At 41.9% G+C, this 14,160-nt stretch overlaps 1 protein-coding gene across 1 annotated transcript; it reads right to left on the bottom strand.

The window, feature by feature from the left end:
* Positions 1 to 2,266: 2,266 nt before the first annotated feature.
* Positions 2,267 to 7,754, bottom strand: BIRC7 (baculoviral IAP repeat containing 7). The gene is made up of 8 exons (XM_088527657.1): positions 7,235 to 7,754; positions 6,078 to 6,177; positions 5,713 to 5,794; positions 5,570 to 5,615; positions 4,773 to 4,991; positions 3,977 to 4,048; positions 3,319 to 3,529; positions 2,267 to 2,628 (listed from the first exon to the last, which is right to left on the bottom strand). Exons 1-7 carry the CDS (start codon positions 7,752 to 7,754, stop codon positions 3,327 to 3,329), a joined length of 1,242 nt encoding a protein of 413 aa, XP_088383783.1. The 3' UTR covers positions 2,267 to 2,628; positions 3,319 to 3,326.
* Positions 7,755 to 14,160: the final 6,406 nt, after the last annotated feature.

The raw sequence follows: 14,160 nt of genomic DNA, 5'->3' as shown, positions 1-14,160 counted from the left end.
ATCCTACTGCTTGTTTCTCCTTTTCAACTAGAACAAATGTACATTGAGGAGCAGCCACGTGGCTTGTCTTTAAGCCTCCAAGAGCCCGGAGGGGTCATTGCGACCACAGTCCCATCATTCCGGCCAGCAAAGGGCAGGGAGGCCCCGGGAGCCTCCCAAGGGACACGGCTCCAGCAGGAGCTGCCTCCTCCCAACACGGATCCGTATAGAAGGAGGTGCTGAGAATCGCCCTGGGACACTTCACAAGTTCTGTAGTTAGTTTCTTCCCTCCTCCTTTCTCCTTGTTCTGAAATGGGCCCGAATCCCCTAACACACCATTGACTCCTCCCTGCCTGCATAGAACCGGGTGGGGGATATTTACAGGTCACTTTTCTAGATGTCATCCCTCCACTTTTTTGTATAAAGTTATAGCCTTTTTTTTTTTTTTTTTTTTTAAATCTCTCTCACGCAAGAGCCCCTTCCTCATTTTCTAATCCTTTTACATGGTGGACTCTGCAGCAATAGGAAGTTGTTCCTGATTTCAGCAATCTGCGACTCAACTCCTACAACACTGACCTGCTACAGGCTGGTAGAAGCTCCAGCTCTTCCCTCACCACGGAACTCATTCCCACGTCACCGCGCCGAGCAGCTCTGACCCCCTTGGGGTTTGCTCATCTACAGCAGCCTAACGCTGGGGTAGCCATACGCACAACTGATACCTGCTGCAGGACACTGGAAAATACCCAGTTTTTAATGGAACACAGACTTTTTGTGCCTGCTTTCCTCATCAGGCAGCCACACTTACTCCACACACAGGCCTGACAACACCCTTCTAGAAGCCCTTTTTGTTTTGTTTTTTTCCCCCCCACCAACAGGATCATATAGAGGGGAGGAGCAAATGGAGATAAGTGTAATTAAGTTGCATTAACAAGCTACAGTAATTAATTGGGAAAGAAACACATAATATTGTTTTTGTTCACTGCATCTCCCAGCTTGCAAGGGTTGAGTGCAGGAGGCACATTTGTACAGCCAACCCTGTTACTCTTTGGCTGGTGTAGCTGGAAGTGCTGCTGTAGCTTTGTCCTGCCTAATCACTCTGAGGCCACTTGGGATTTTTGAACAATGCCCTTCAGAAGGGTCAAGCCTGGAGCTATGCTGGGAAAGGGAAGTGTGAGGGAAGAATTAAAGAAATAAAAACATTAAGCATTGAAAACAAATCAAAGATTGAATAATGCCCCTTTCTTTGTCCTATGTCAAAGGATCCAAGAGACAAAATACTGTTCTATAACACAAAGAAGGAGCAGTAAGAGAACACACACTGCCTGGTTGTGTGGTTTCCCTTCAAGATAGCCACAACCATCTGAAAACTTTGTATTGTGACCAAGTGCTGATATAAGTGAAGATACTTTAGGGAATGTAATTTCTTTTAAGGTCAGTTTTCCTTCTCTTTACCACAGCTTCTAACTGAGCACATACCTAAAAGAAAAGCTGACCAGCAGCTTGATCATCTGGTGAAGTAATTACAGCCCCACCTGACAGAACGGGCTGCCTCCCATCCTGGTCACTGTGCCACTGCAGGAAGCATCCACATGTTCAGAACCATCTTTAAACATCTTTCTCAGCTTTAAACATCTTTCTCAGCTTTGACACACGCCAGTAAGTGTCAGTTAAGTAAATGCACGTCATGATGTTTTAGCTTCAGAACAACTACTCCTCCTTTCTGTCTTATGAGGAACAAGGTAAGTACCTTTTACTGGAAGCAAAAATAAAGGTTCAGGTTAAGCACATTAGATTACCAGCAAGTGTCTTAAATCAAGTCCAGTACAAGAAGAGGGGAAGAGCAAGAGAGTTCTCTGGTTTTCAAGGGCAGTGCCATCCACCTTTTGTGCTCCCACCCCTTTCTCCTTGGCTTCTTGTGCTACACCTGCATGTCCTGCAAGTCGGTGCAATATCACAACTTGTTAGAGCACCAGCTCCCAATCCTTTGGATCTCTCAAACTATAAGAAAAAAAGAGCAGTTGAGGATCTTGCTCAAAGAGTTCCCTTATTGCCAAGTTAAGAGTGCCCTCTATTGGGGACAGGCAGCCCTTGGGACTTAGTGCCAGGCAGAAACACTTCACTAGTCACTACGGGGACATTTCCCTTCTTTGGCAGTCACAGGGTTTGGAGGACAAATCCATCCACACTCACCCCAGCTCCACGGGCTCCCAGGAAAACCGCTGACAAGCGCCAAGAGCAGGTGCTTCCTTCCCCTATACTAGAATCAGATGCTTAGACCTCCATAAGATAAACAGAGAAAAACCTTTTATTCTGTGAAAAATAATGCTTTTAAAACATACATTCTCTTTCCCTTAAGGTAGTTAACCTATCAACAAGCTATATTATTGACAAAGCTGTCTTTTTCTTTGGGGGGAAAGGGGTACATGATAAAATACCACATTTGAACTAAGAGCCATCAGTTTAGCCAGCAAAGACAAGTTCTAAAAAAAGGTAAGTTTCCACAACTGTCTTCCAGCAGGACAGTCTCTGATAGCCAGGAGAGAGGCTTTACAGCAAACTTGCAGGAGACCACCCAGGAACCCAGATCTAAGAGCCTTCCACCTTCTGGGTAGCAAAGGTCATCATGCTGACAGTACAGGTTGGAAAAATCTACAAACAGATTAGAGTTTTCACTTAATTATGTAAATTCAGCGATTACTGAAATATTTCTCAGTTGTTAACAGTTCGACTAGACAGCTCATTTAAGGTTTCATTTGTCCAAGCCTCTTCCCCCTCACAGCCAGGAGATCAGGACAAACAGAAATAAAAACCACCCACTGCTTTCCTCACAACACACACTGCTCGGTATTCTAGTCCAAGGAGTGTGTTTGTTATAAAAGTAGCCTAAATTTCACTTAGTTATGGAAGGAAAGTATCAACTCAGGAAGGATAAAGCTAATTATTTTCATCATCTCTAAGCAACTGTTAAATGGAAGAAAAATCATCAGAGACAGTCCACTGAAAACAGCCCTTGATTTCAATACAAAGCTGGATTCATTTGAATATGCAAGACTTCAGAGGAGGATAATCTCTATCAACAGAAGACTCATTTTGGTGGGTAAAAGAAACTAGCAGAGTTTTTCTGGAGCAATCTTCCAGCAAGGTCAGTAAGAGCCTATGAGCAACTCTCACAGCAGGCACTGTGCAAAGAAATGCATTTAAATTTGGTTAATACTTGCATTTAGGTAGCCAGACTACCTCGAAAATGAGATTGCTCCAGCATGAGTTGAACCGGTTACTTATTTTGTTCATTTGGTTTTTTACCACTGGATTTTACAGGCTATTTTTCCCCTCAAATACCTCTTGCTTCAGGACATGAAAGTCCTCACACTTCCCCGGATGACTGCTCTGCAGATAGGACACAGTCTCAAGTTGGGGGCACATTCTGCACAAGCTACCAGGTGGCCACAAGGAACAAAGACAACAGACACATCTCTGTCCATGCACACTTTGCACATCTTCTCCTCTTGCAGGCGTCGGAGCTGCTCTTCTGTGCTCAGGGGAGTCTCACCTTTAAAAGAAGGGAGAAAGGCCCAAGCGTTAGCAATAGGGTTATTCCGAAGTGAGGACCCTGTGATCTCGAGAAGCCACATCCCTACAGATTACTTGTTCAGGGGTTGAAAATGGCAAAGGCAGCATTTTCAGGTAATTGGTTTTCAACTGAAACCCCCCATACAGCTATTCTAGACCCTTGACTCACATTTATCTGCATATGCAGGACTAGCCGGGTGGGACAAACATGGCTATACTGCATAATGAAACTTATCCCAGAGAAGTCCATTTTTGGTATCCTTCACAGCAGAACCCTAATTCCTGAATAAGCAGCATTCAGTCACCATGCAAACTAGAACACATTGATTTGCAGAATTAACAAAGGAACATAAAGAGCACTAGTTTTGTTGTCATGGGAGCTATTCTAGTTTTGACTAATTTCCCCACCAGCATCACTCCAGTGCACCTGATTCTTTTTGTTGCACAGGTTGTGTTTCTTCTCTTGAACATGATCTTTCACTCTCTCTCAGAACAGGATCTGCATAAACAGGAAGGAAGGAAAAAATACATTAAAGAACTACCACTTTCCTCCCTCTTCAGACAGTGCTGTGCTTAAAAAGATGCAATATCCTGGATCTCACTAGCCTCTGATCAAACTCCTTTTCATGGGGCTGTTAACACTAAATACAGCCTGGTCTAGCTGATGTCTCAAACTGCACACCCCTGGAAGGAGGTTAGTGTATGTCTATATTGCATTCTCTCCCCAGAGAAGCTGATTTAAGTTCTACTGGACAGGGGAAACCCTCATCTGCTTTTTCCTGCGTGATTACTTTTTGCCTTGATGTAGCTAAGGAGCTGGGTAGCCTGTCACATGGAGACAAGAGTTTTGGAAAGCAGGCTTGCTCCTAAAAAAATGTAAGCGTATAATGTTCAGTTTCAGCCTCAAATTGCACAAAAAGAGTCCACAGAACAGATAACGAACACAGGTAAGTTAAGGGCAGCAGAAAAGACTGAAGAAGAATATCCACATCACACCCTATCTGAGACTGATATAGTCACTGGCATTCCAGTAAATGCAGCCTCCTTGGGCACCATGAAAACAATTTCATTCTGCAGCCTCTCAAAGAAAGGCAGGCTTGGAACATCACTACACCTAACTGCAGCCTAGGAAGAGAGCATGCAGACCTGCAAGACAAGTTCACAACCATGCCTAAAATAAGAGGTTAAACCACCACCAAGATTACAGGTGATCAGGCTCATACCTCTTGTTGCTTCTGCACCGCTGCTCCCTTCCCAGTCTGTCTGAAGCAGCTCAGAAATCAGCTCAGACTCAGAAAGGTAGCGAGTCCCAGTCAGCAGGTATTTACTCTCTACCAGGTTAGCCACCAGAGTGGGGTCAAAGCCCATCTGCAGGATGTTCTGCACTACAGAAGACTCAACCAGAGCAGGAAGAGACTGTAATTCCCCATTTCTCACCGCATCTGTAAAGCAGTGAGCAGATACTTTACCAAAAAGGGGAAACTTTGGGGGCAACACAATATGCCACTTCCTGCAACTGATATACACAGAGTGACAGCAACATCTATATATTGATATATACATATAGCTATACCCTACTTAAGTTTCCAGATGCGGCCAATGAGTGGCAATGAGTGCTCAGGATCAACACTTTTACAAACAGCTGAACCTTCTAGTCACTCTCAGGTCTCTTACCAAGTCTGAGTCAAATGCTATAGTCTGACAACACTCTTCAGACAGACAAAATGAGCACAAACATGGACAAATCAAAGAAAGTTTAGAAAACGGCCACAAGACTTTTCTTAATCAAAGACATTTGGCTAGTTTATATTTTTATATACATTCAGATACATATGCCAAAAAAAAAAATCTCACAAGATTAAGTACTTTTCTTCTTGTGATAAAACACTTCCTAAAAATAATGAGAAACAGCTTCTAGAACATCAAAACATCTCTCAAGCACCAAGTCTACAGAGCACACAGAAGCTGAGGTGAGAACAGAAGCAGAAGGCAAAACACCAGGCAGTTACACAGCACCCACCTTGGGAAGCAGAGGAATCTTGGTCAGCCTGGTGCCAGGAATGTCTCTGAAAACATGACAAGATATTCACTTAAGTGAAGCACTTGTTCAAAGCTCCGCACTGTCCAAACTCCCATCTGTTACCCACAAGACATATGACTCACTGGAGAGACCAGAGTGCTGAAAAAGGACTCCTGAACATCATTAACAAATTCTCTTCCTTTTGATCGCAACAAAAATTCACACCTGTGGGCAGAAAGATGCAAACAATTTAGTACAGGCTCTTTCCAAATGAAAGCAGTAGTAGTGGTTTGAGGTTTAAAAGCAAGGGGTGCTACCAGTTTACAGACAGACTGCTATACGTTGGGTAAGGAAGAGGGATTATCATAGTCTTCCTGTCCTTGCAGGAAGGAGGGCAATATTAAGCAACTCACAGTTCCCCCTCAATTTGGTCTTCATGTTTGGCTCAGCTGCAGTGTTCTTTGGAACAAGTCACAGAAAATGTGATAATAAACCTCTTCAGAGTTACCTTGGGTACCATTTTGCATGTTCTCTCCAAGGGTCATCTCCAAACTCCCAGTTTCTTACACTTCCATCACAGTAAAAACACCTCACCATGTCACCTTGTCCTGAAAGGGGAAAATAATAACAATAATAAAAATCACAGAAGCATAGGAACGATTCCCAGAAACACAATACAGGAAAAGACTCAGTACAAAATTCAGTACAAAACCTAGGCCATGGGACAGAACAGATGAGCACATGACAAGCTGTTTAGGGGCAGGGAATCAGATGGGAGCATTGAACTATCCCAGAGCTGTGGCTAGGTGAGACTATTCTAGAACTGGGTCACAAGCTAAAGAGTAACATGCCTGCTAGCACCACAGCTTTCCCATACACACATTGCCAACTGAAGCCCTCTTACCTGCATTTAGAGTAAATGCTTTAATTAGTTATATCCACAAACAGACTTGGTTTCCTACATCACAAGCTGCTACTCTGGATAATCAGCTCCTGGTTATCCAGGCAGTCTCTCCAGCTTCTGTTCCATAGATACAAAGGATTTACCACAACATGGTCCCAAACAATCCAACCTGCTATTGTGCCTATCTTTTCAGCTCAGGGGAGATGCCCAAAACACAGAAGGAAGCTCTCCCTGCCAATATTTAATTACACTTTGGAATTAATACACTGTAATTACTTGCTCTGGCTGCTCAACCCAGTAAGCAGCATTTACTCAAAACCAGCAAACCCTCCTCAAGGGGAAACAACTGAAATTCGGCTAAACAAGAAACACATTTCTGAGGAAACATGTAATATCTTTCAGTTCTGTAATGCAAGTCAGGAATCCTCATGGCAACAACAAGCCATGACAGCTAAATGGGACAAATATCTAAAATTTAGCTCAGCTTTATGGGGGCTTTGGAGAAGAGAAGGCTGTGGTGCATAGCAGAGCTTATATGAACTGCACACAGCAAGTTGTCATTGAGAGTGGACAAGTTGAGCAAGATTTGCATCAAGCAGAGTCAAATCCTCTAACTGGAAGCTCTGGCTATGGGGTAGCACTTCTTCTCAGCACCTGATGCTCCAACAGAAGATTCAGCTAGGGATTCCCATAAAGGATTTATAAATCCATAATTAGATTTAGAGTGTTACGCTGAGGGTGATTTTCCCCAAAGCACTTACCTGTGTAAAAGAATCCTGCTCTAGCCAGCTGCTCAGGATGCACCTCACTGTATTGTGGCCAGCTCTCAAAAGTAGATAGTCTCATCTCCTCTGTTCCCAGCTCTGGGTATTCCGGTTGATTGGGAAGGGCAGTCTCCTCACTGTCCATCCTCTGCAGGAAACTGAGGAACTGCCCATCCACACAGTCAAATATTTCCTCAAAAGCAAACACTTGCTGGCTCCCAACGTCCTCACCGCAAACGAATTTACAGGAAGGGAAGAACTTGAGGTGCTCTATGATGGGGCAATCGCCAGGTACCCAGTCCTTCAGGACGCCTCCGCAGCAGAAGCACTGCACTTCATCTCCAGGGCCCACGAAGAAAAAGCCAGCCTTGGCCAAGTCCCGGGCAGACACGGGCGAGCTCTCTGGCCACTGCCAAAACGTTCTCAATCTTCTGGCTTCGTTCCTCATAATGAATTTGAACAGCTGGAAACGAGCTGTCCTGAGCAGGGTCCCCTGTGGTAGCGCCGTGTCCCCCATGTTCCTGTTTGGAGAGAGAGGATCCGATGACCAGGGAGCTGGATTGCTGGTGCCGGGGCAGCGTCACAGGTTGTACCTCCCCACGGCTCATCCCGACGCGCGTTCCGGAAAGCTCCTGCCCTAGACAAAGCCCAGCTTGTTCCTGAATGGCAGCCCAGAGATCTAGGGCTTCAACGCTTTGCTGCTCTCCTAAGCTTTTGCTGAGTCCTCACTAGTGCCTGAAAGGAAGAACTAGCACTTTCCAACCTTCCCTGGTGATTTACAGGAATGATGCTTGCAGGAACAGATGAGAGGAGAAGGCAAAACACAGACTGCCTCTCTAGCTAAACCCATCCAGCCACGCCATAAATGATCACTCGTTTGCTCAACCTTTAAACTAGTGTTAAAAGGGCCTCAAATTTCTTTCACCCTTCTAAAAAGGCATTTAAGAAGCCATAGCAAAGGAGAGAAGAGCCAGTCCAAGGCAATCACTATCTCATAATATCCAGTTTATAGCCAAGCACTTTCCAGAATTTCAGTACATTTTTCTGCTACTTAATTATACTTAAAATACATTTGCAAACATTCTGCAGAAGTGCTAGTAAACTTGATTAATGTCCCCCCCGCAACAAATCCACATTTTAAAAAGCTGCAGCACAACTAAGAGTCAGTACCTTCCCACAGTCTGCTATTTATACCTAATTAGCAATATATTTCTAGAGTGAAATACGGCCAGTATCAGCAGCTTCCAGTATTTAGCAAAATAGTAGTATTAAAAAGAAGTACATGCAAAAATAATGAATAAATAAATAAAAACAAAAAGCACACACATCTTGTAGTAGCTAATATTCCCCCAAAAGCTTGAAGCTCTTTCTTTCACTCCCTGGTAAGGAAAAGCCTTTCTCAGAAAACCAGAAATCTTCACAGTACTTAAGTGATGCCACCTGACATGGGAGCCTTTTCTAGTACTTAATTTTCCCTGACTGGTTGGTTTTGTGCTGAAATCCTCCAATGACTCAAGGGCCCAAATTTCCTCTGCCTAAGCAGGTGTCATAAGGAAAGGGCCTAATGTTACTCCTCACACTTCCTCCATGCAGTGACTCTGTGAACAGTTAAAAACTGCCAAGCCTTGCTGTGGTGTGTGTCTTCCAGGCACTGCATCCTGACCCCACTGCGTGCTACCTGCAATCCACCTGGTTTGTTACCCCAGCTTGGCTGCTGAACAAAAAGGTCTGAGGTTCCTCCTCTTCAGGACAGCATCTCATACAAAAACTTGGGCTTTTCTGCTCTGGGATCTCCCAGGAAAATCATTTTTAGCTTTTTTACGAAACTTATTTTAAGCTAGCAGACATTACTTGGACCTAGAATATTTGTCCTTAGGTAGAAACAAAACTGACTTCAGCACTTGCAGTGCAGGTAATGGCAGCGGTGAATGGGGCATTGAAGTGCTGCTCAAAGATACCACCCTGGGATGGCCCTATCACACATTCCAAGGATCAGGAGACCACCATGCACCTGATTTTGCAGATATTTGAGCTGTCTTCTCAAATGCATTAAGTTGTTTAGAAGCTTGAGAGAGTGAGACCATCAAATGCTCTGTCCCATTTCCCTGTCCTTAAAATAAGGACTATTAAATTTTCTACTTCAGAAGCGTGTCCTAAGGATTAAATAAAGCCTCATTCTGACGTATGTTAAGATCCCTTTGGATGCTGGCAACATAATGGAGTGCTTAAATGGCTAGGAATTACCTCTAAAGCAAATGTACACCCACTTTAAGACTGCTTTCCAAACCTACAGTGAAATGGAGGTATTTTGTTGTCAAATAAATCAGATCCAAGTATTATTGACGCATTCGGATGCTTTGTGGGAGCTGCTTATGCCTTTCAGAACTAGAGCAGATGACTCCAATCTACTCCACGCTGGACAGGCTTGAGAGCCTTGGCAACACTGACAGCTACTGTAGCAACAGCTCTTAGCAGAACTACTCCTTCTCTGAACTGTTAAATGTTTTGTGTGGCCATAATTTTCTCTTTATTTTCTCCTGATACAGCAACAGAAAAAAAAATATGTTTTTTTCTTACAGGTAAACCTACACAAACATTTCAAATAAAAAAAGATTGTTTTGGACACTTTCTCTTTTTAATTTTCCATCAAATAAACTTTAATGAAAAACTTGTGAGCAGTAGGGGGCAGTGCTTATTTGCAAAGTTTACAGGATTTTGTAACATCTGAATTTCTTCTTTTTTTTTATTTTTCCACAATAAATTCATATGTATTTTCACATTATCTGCTACTGCAGACATCCTGTTCCTGTTTTGTGTTACTGTACTGAATTGCCAAACGTGGATAAAACCACTTGCTCCAGAGGACAGACTCCAGGATGTCACTCTACAGCAAGGTTAAATCTGTTTTTGAGAGCACCCGAGGGGAAATTCTCAAAATACAGTCTTTACCCCCATTTTAAAGATGGTGATGATAGGGACGGTAAGTAACTGAACTCAATAAGTAACTTACCAAGTTTATGAGGTGTCTGGGGCAATGTCAAGAAAAAATCCTTCTCTCTTCTAAATCCTCACTTCCCTATCCACCAAGCCTGCTAAAGAGGAAAAAGCTGTGTAAAACCTCAGGGAAGCTAGGAAGTTGCTTCTAGATTAAGAACTGAAAATACAGAAGTATTTCCAGAAATCATTGGCTAAAAGATAATATTTTAGCCAATATTGTTTCCCTAGAGCAAATCTACTAGTGTAATCCCATGCTACAGTAAAAATCTCATACTACTAAGATTACATCAGCTTTATGAAATACATAATACTAATAAGACTATAATTGCTCAGACAAAAACATAGTTAAACCAAGATGCCATAAAAAAGCATACAGTTCCTTTTGTATTTATTCTCTTGACATTTGACCTCTAATCCACCAAATTTGACCAATGCTAGCACTATTTTTTTCACCATTCATGCAATTAATGCTTTGTATTAACCTAATGGAAGTTTCAAGATATGTTTCATATTTATGTGGGGACACTTGTCTTATATATTTTGGGGGGGGATCATAAATAAAGGAAAGTTCAGAAGAACCAGTAAGACTAGCAGGAGAACATGAAGTAGCACTAATTCTGCTACACAGAGAAACTAAAAATAAACTGGCACACTCAGGAACAAATGATGGCTTTTATTATAGCAGGCTAGCAATGTTTGACGGCATTTAATATATTACTTAAAGGGATGTAGGCAACTGTCTTCCATTATCATTACACATAAACGTTTAATTTTCTTATTTTTTTTAGCAATTTTTTCATTTCCTTTTTAAGAGAATAAAATGTCCTACACCAGACTTCTGAACAGTTGTTAAACCAGAGCGCAATAAGATAAAATAAAGACCAAAATTAAAAAAAAAAAAAACCACTAAGGGAATCAGTAAGCATCAACAGCACAGGCATCCAGCACAGGCCAGAGCACAGCTCCCAAGCAAGTATTTAAAAACTGTGTTTAATACTTTTCCAAATGGTAAAAAACAGAGTTTTTGTGGAAAGTGTTTTATTTTTCTACATAGCTTCTGAAGCTGAAAAATTTGAGAGTTCACTTTCAAAAATATTTTCTCTTTTATTTCCTTTTCTACCCTTTTTTTTTTGCCAATGAATACAATGACAGAGGAGGGGGAAGTACAGAAACTACTCTGACCCATTATTTACTTTATTTTTGTTCCCCCTCAAATTTTGATCACTTAAAACTTATACTGAAAATTTTAAATACTGCCCTGAATTTAATGAACTATCATTCTGCTGAAAGGCAGTGAAGTGTTTGAGTTGTAGGAGCTTCCATGGTCATAAAAGGACATTAGTAATATGATTTACCGTTTAAAAGAGGGAAATTAACAGCTAAAACAAATCCCAGTTAGCAATGAAGTATGAAAGATACTCCCTTTCTGAGTAGACGTAGCTTTCTCAGAGATCAGTCACGATTTGTTTTCTTTATGTCTGCCCCTTCCACTCACCCCTTCAATCTTTCCTGCTGCCTCCCATTCCAACGTGGGAACATCTCAGTCTCACTGTATTCCCTCTACCTACTCAAAGGCTCGCAGGAGGTACAGGGAATGAAAGATGGTTCAGCCTCATGTTAGCTGGGTGGCATTGCTACTCCAGATTGTTCAGGAAAAGAGGAAAAATACATAATGAAGCTCTTCAGAAAATACTGCTATCAGCTGGTGACTAATGTATGTTCCACCATTCAGCCATTAATTACCTTTAAAGAAGGATTTGTCAGGCATTGTTATGAGTCTAATGAAGCTCATCCCACTTTTTAATTGGTGGAAAATCAGCCGTCAAGGAACATGGAACATCTAATTTTCCAATTAAATTGTGCCATAGCTTAGAACATGTTTATATTGCACAGAGATGTGCCTTGCGGCCTGAATGTTATTTGGATGACAAGTGAAAAGGTATGTTCTCGAGCTATTTACACGAGCAATCATCTGTTTTTCCTCCTGTAAATTCACTCAAATAGGTTGATTTTGCCTCTCTACCAATAACTGAGAGCAAAAATGGCAAAGGAAGATGACAGATCAACCTGAAGGACACTGCAGAATGCTGAAGTGAAAAACGATGACCCAATTCTAGGAAGTGCACAAAAACAGATTATCCTTACGATTTAAGGGAAAACAGCAGCAAAGTGCTGCCGGTGAAGAAGATCAAGAGTAACACTTGTGAAAACTGAGGCCAGCGCTTGTTCTTGCTGAGCTTCTTGCTATAACTTTACAATGAGGTTGTCCTGCAAGCAACAGAGAGTCTGTGATGGTGATGTCTGTTCACAAGCTACACTTGGGATAAGATTCCCTTTCCCGTATTTTGAGAGGAGCGTGCCTGCAACATGGAAACAGGAGAAGGAAGTACACTATTTTCTTGTGTGTCTGCCTTTATTTTTCACCCCAAAGTGAAGGAAATTAAAGCTGGAGCTAGGCTTTAATTATATTCTGCAAGAGGGAGAAGATTCCACCATGGCAATGCTCAACTCCTTGCTCAAAACTGAACTCCCCCAAGTTTTTGCTGCAGCAAAAGGCTGTAGCAAATCCCTGTAAAAGCTAAGTAACAAAAATGACCTTCCGTAATTTACACACTAACTACTCTATTATTTCAATGTTAACCGAGGAAGAAAGAGATACCCTTACCTTTAGTTACACTAGGAACATGGAACATGGGATTTCACTCAACAAAGCCAAAACCAAACAAAAAACTGTTACACCTTAAGTTACAATGTTATTCTCCAAGAGTAGGCTGGGTTGAGATAAAATTATTCTGCATAACTGATAGCATTCTAAATATTACTTCCATCTAGACGGTTTAATACAGATCACTTCTCCCGCTGGTTTTATTTCTAAAAGATTGTGTATTTCTTAATGGATAGGCAAGAAATCTCTTAAAATTAACATGAAGAAGCAATAACTCACATTCTTCTAACACAAAAGAAACGACATCCTCACAAATATGGAGTTAGGGGCATTATATGTCCACACCTGTGTATATGTGTGTGTGTATACGCACCTCCATATGCACACATTTTGTGTCCAAAGCAACAGGTATTGTCTAACAGCAACAACCCCCTGTACCATCAGATCCTGAAGAAAATACCATTCTAACATTCTGCCCACACCACAGTCATGGCAAGGATGATTCATAGTCACATAGTTTCTATATCGAGACTAGGGAACATATATAATCACACGGACTTCAAAACCATGCCCATCACCCAAGTACCCAGGACAAGCCTCCATCTTCCCTTCAGACAGATGGCCCACTCTCAGCTCATGCTGCTTCCTTTCTTCTCACACTTCTTTCCAAAGTTCTGTTCTTCAGGATGGCCTTTCCATCTCCTCCAGGGACTCTGAACAGCACAGGCCTACCAATTTTGTCCATAGCTATACTATATGGCAAACAAAAATAAGATGAAACAAGCCAGTTATTACATGCATACTAAACCAGTGCAATACCTCAAAATGCCTCCAGATATTTATCTGGAATTATATTCTACAAATCTCCACTAGTTATTGATAATCTCCTACTACTACTGATGTGCAAGAGAGATGTTTTCTCCCAGTTCCCCCTACTCTATTTGGGTACCAAGTGAACTATCATTTGCTGTATTTACACAGGTAGTAGGACAGTGGGGCCTCTGAGCACTACTGCAATATAAATATTAAGACAGCAACACAAAGCTGATCCATTTCACCATGAACATTATGCTCCAGTCATCAGAACTGAAACAGATTATCCTACATTTGCCATGTTGTAATGGGTAGTCTAAGAGCCTGAAAATCCTTGCAAAGGGCAGGGGCTGTTCTGTACAGCATCTGTAAATTGCCCACTGACATTAACTACCAGAAAAAAAAATATATAATATATCTAATATATATCTAATACATACATATCTAT

The sequence above is a fragment of the Tinamus guttatus genome, unplaced genomic scaffold (assembly GCF_059628265.1).
Source record: "Tinamus guttatus ecotype Peru unplaced genomic scaffold, ASM5962826v1 Tinamus_guttatus_pri_ptg000027l, whole genome shotgun sequence".
NCBI classification, from domain to species: domain Eukaryota; kingdom Metazoa; phylum Chordata; class Aves; order Tinamiformes; family Tinamidae; genus Tinamus; species Tinamus guttatus.
This window is presented reverse-complemented; position numbering and strand designations above follow the sequence as displayed.

Bases quoted from the DNA above. Each gene is read 5' to 3' on its own strand.
- BIRC7 (XM_088527657.1), bottom strand. From the start codon at position 7,754: ATGGGGGACACGGCGCTACCACAGGGGACCCTGCTCAGGACAGCTCGT. The intron at 5,616-5,712 runs GTGAGTCATATG...TCATGTTTTCAG, and splicing joins TCAGCACTCTGGTCTCTCCA to AGACATTCCTGGCACCAGGC. The intron at 4,992-5,569 runs GTGGGTGCTGTG...ACTGCTTTACAG, and splicing joins AGATTCCTCTGCTTCCCAAG to ATGCGGTGAGAAATGGGGAA.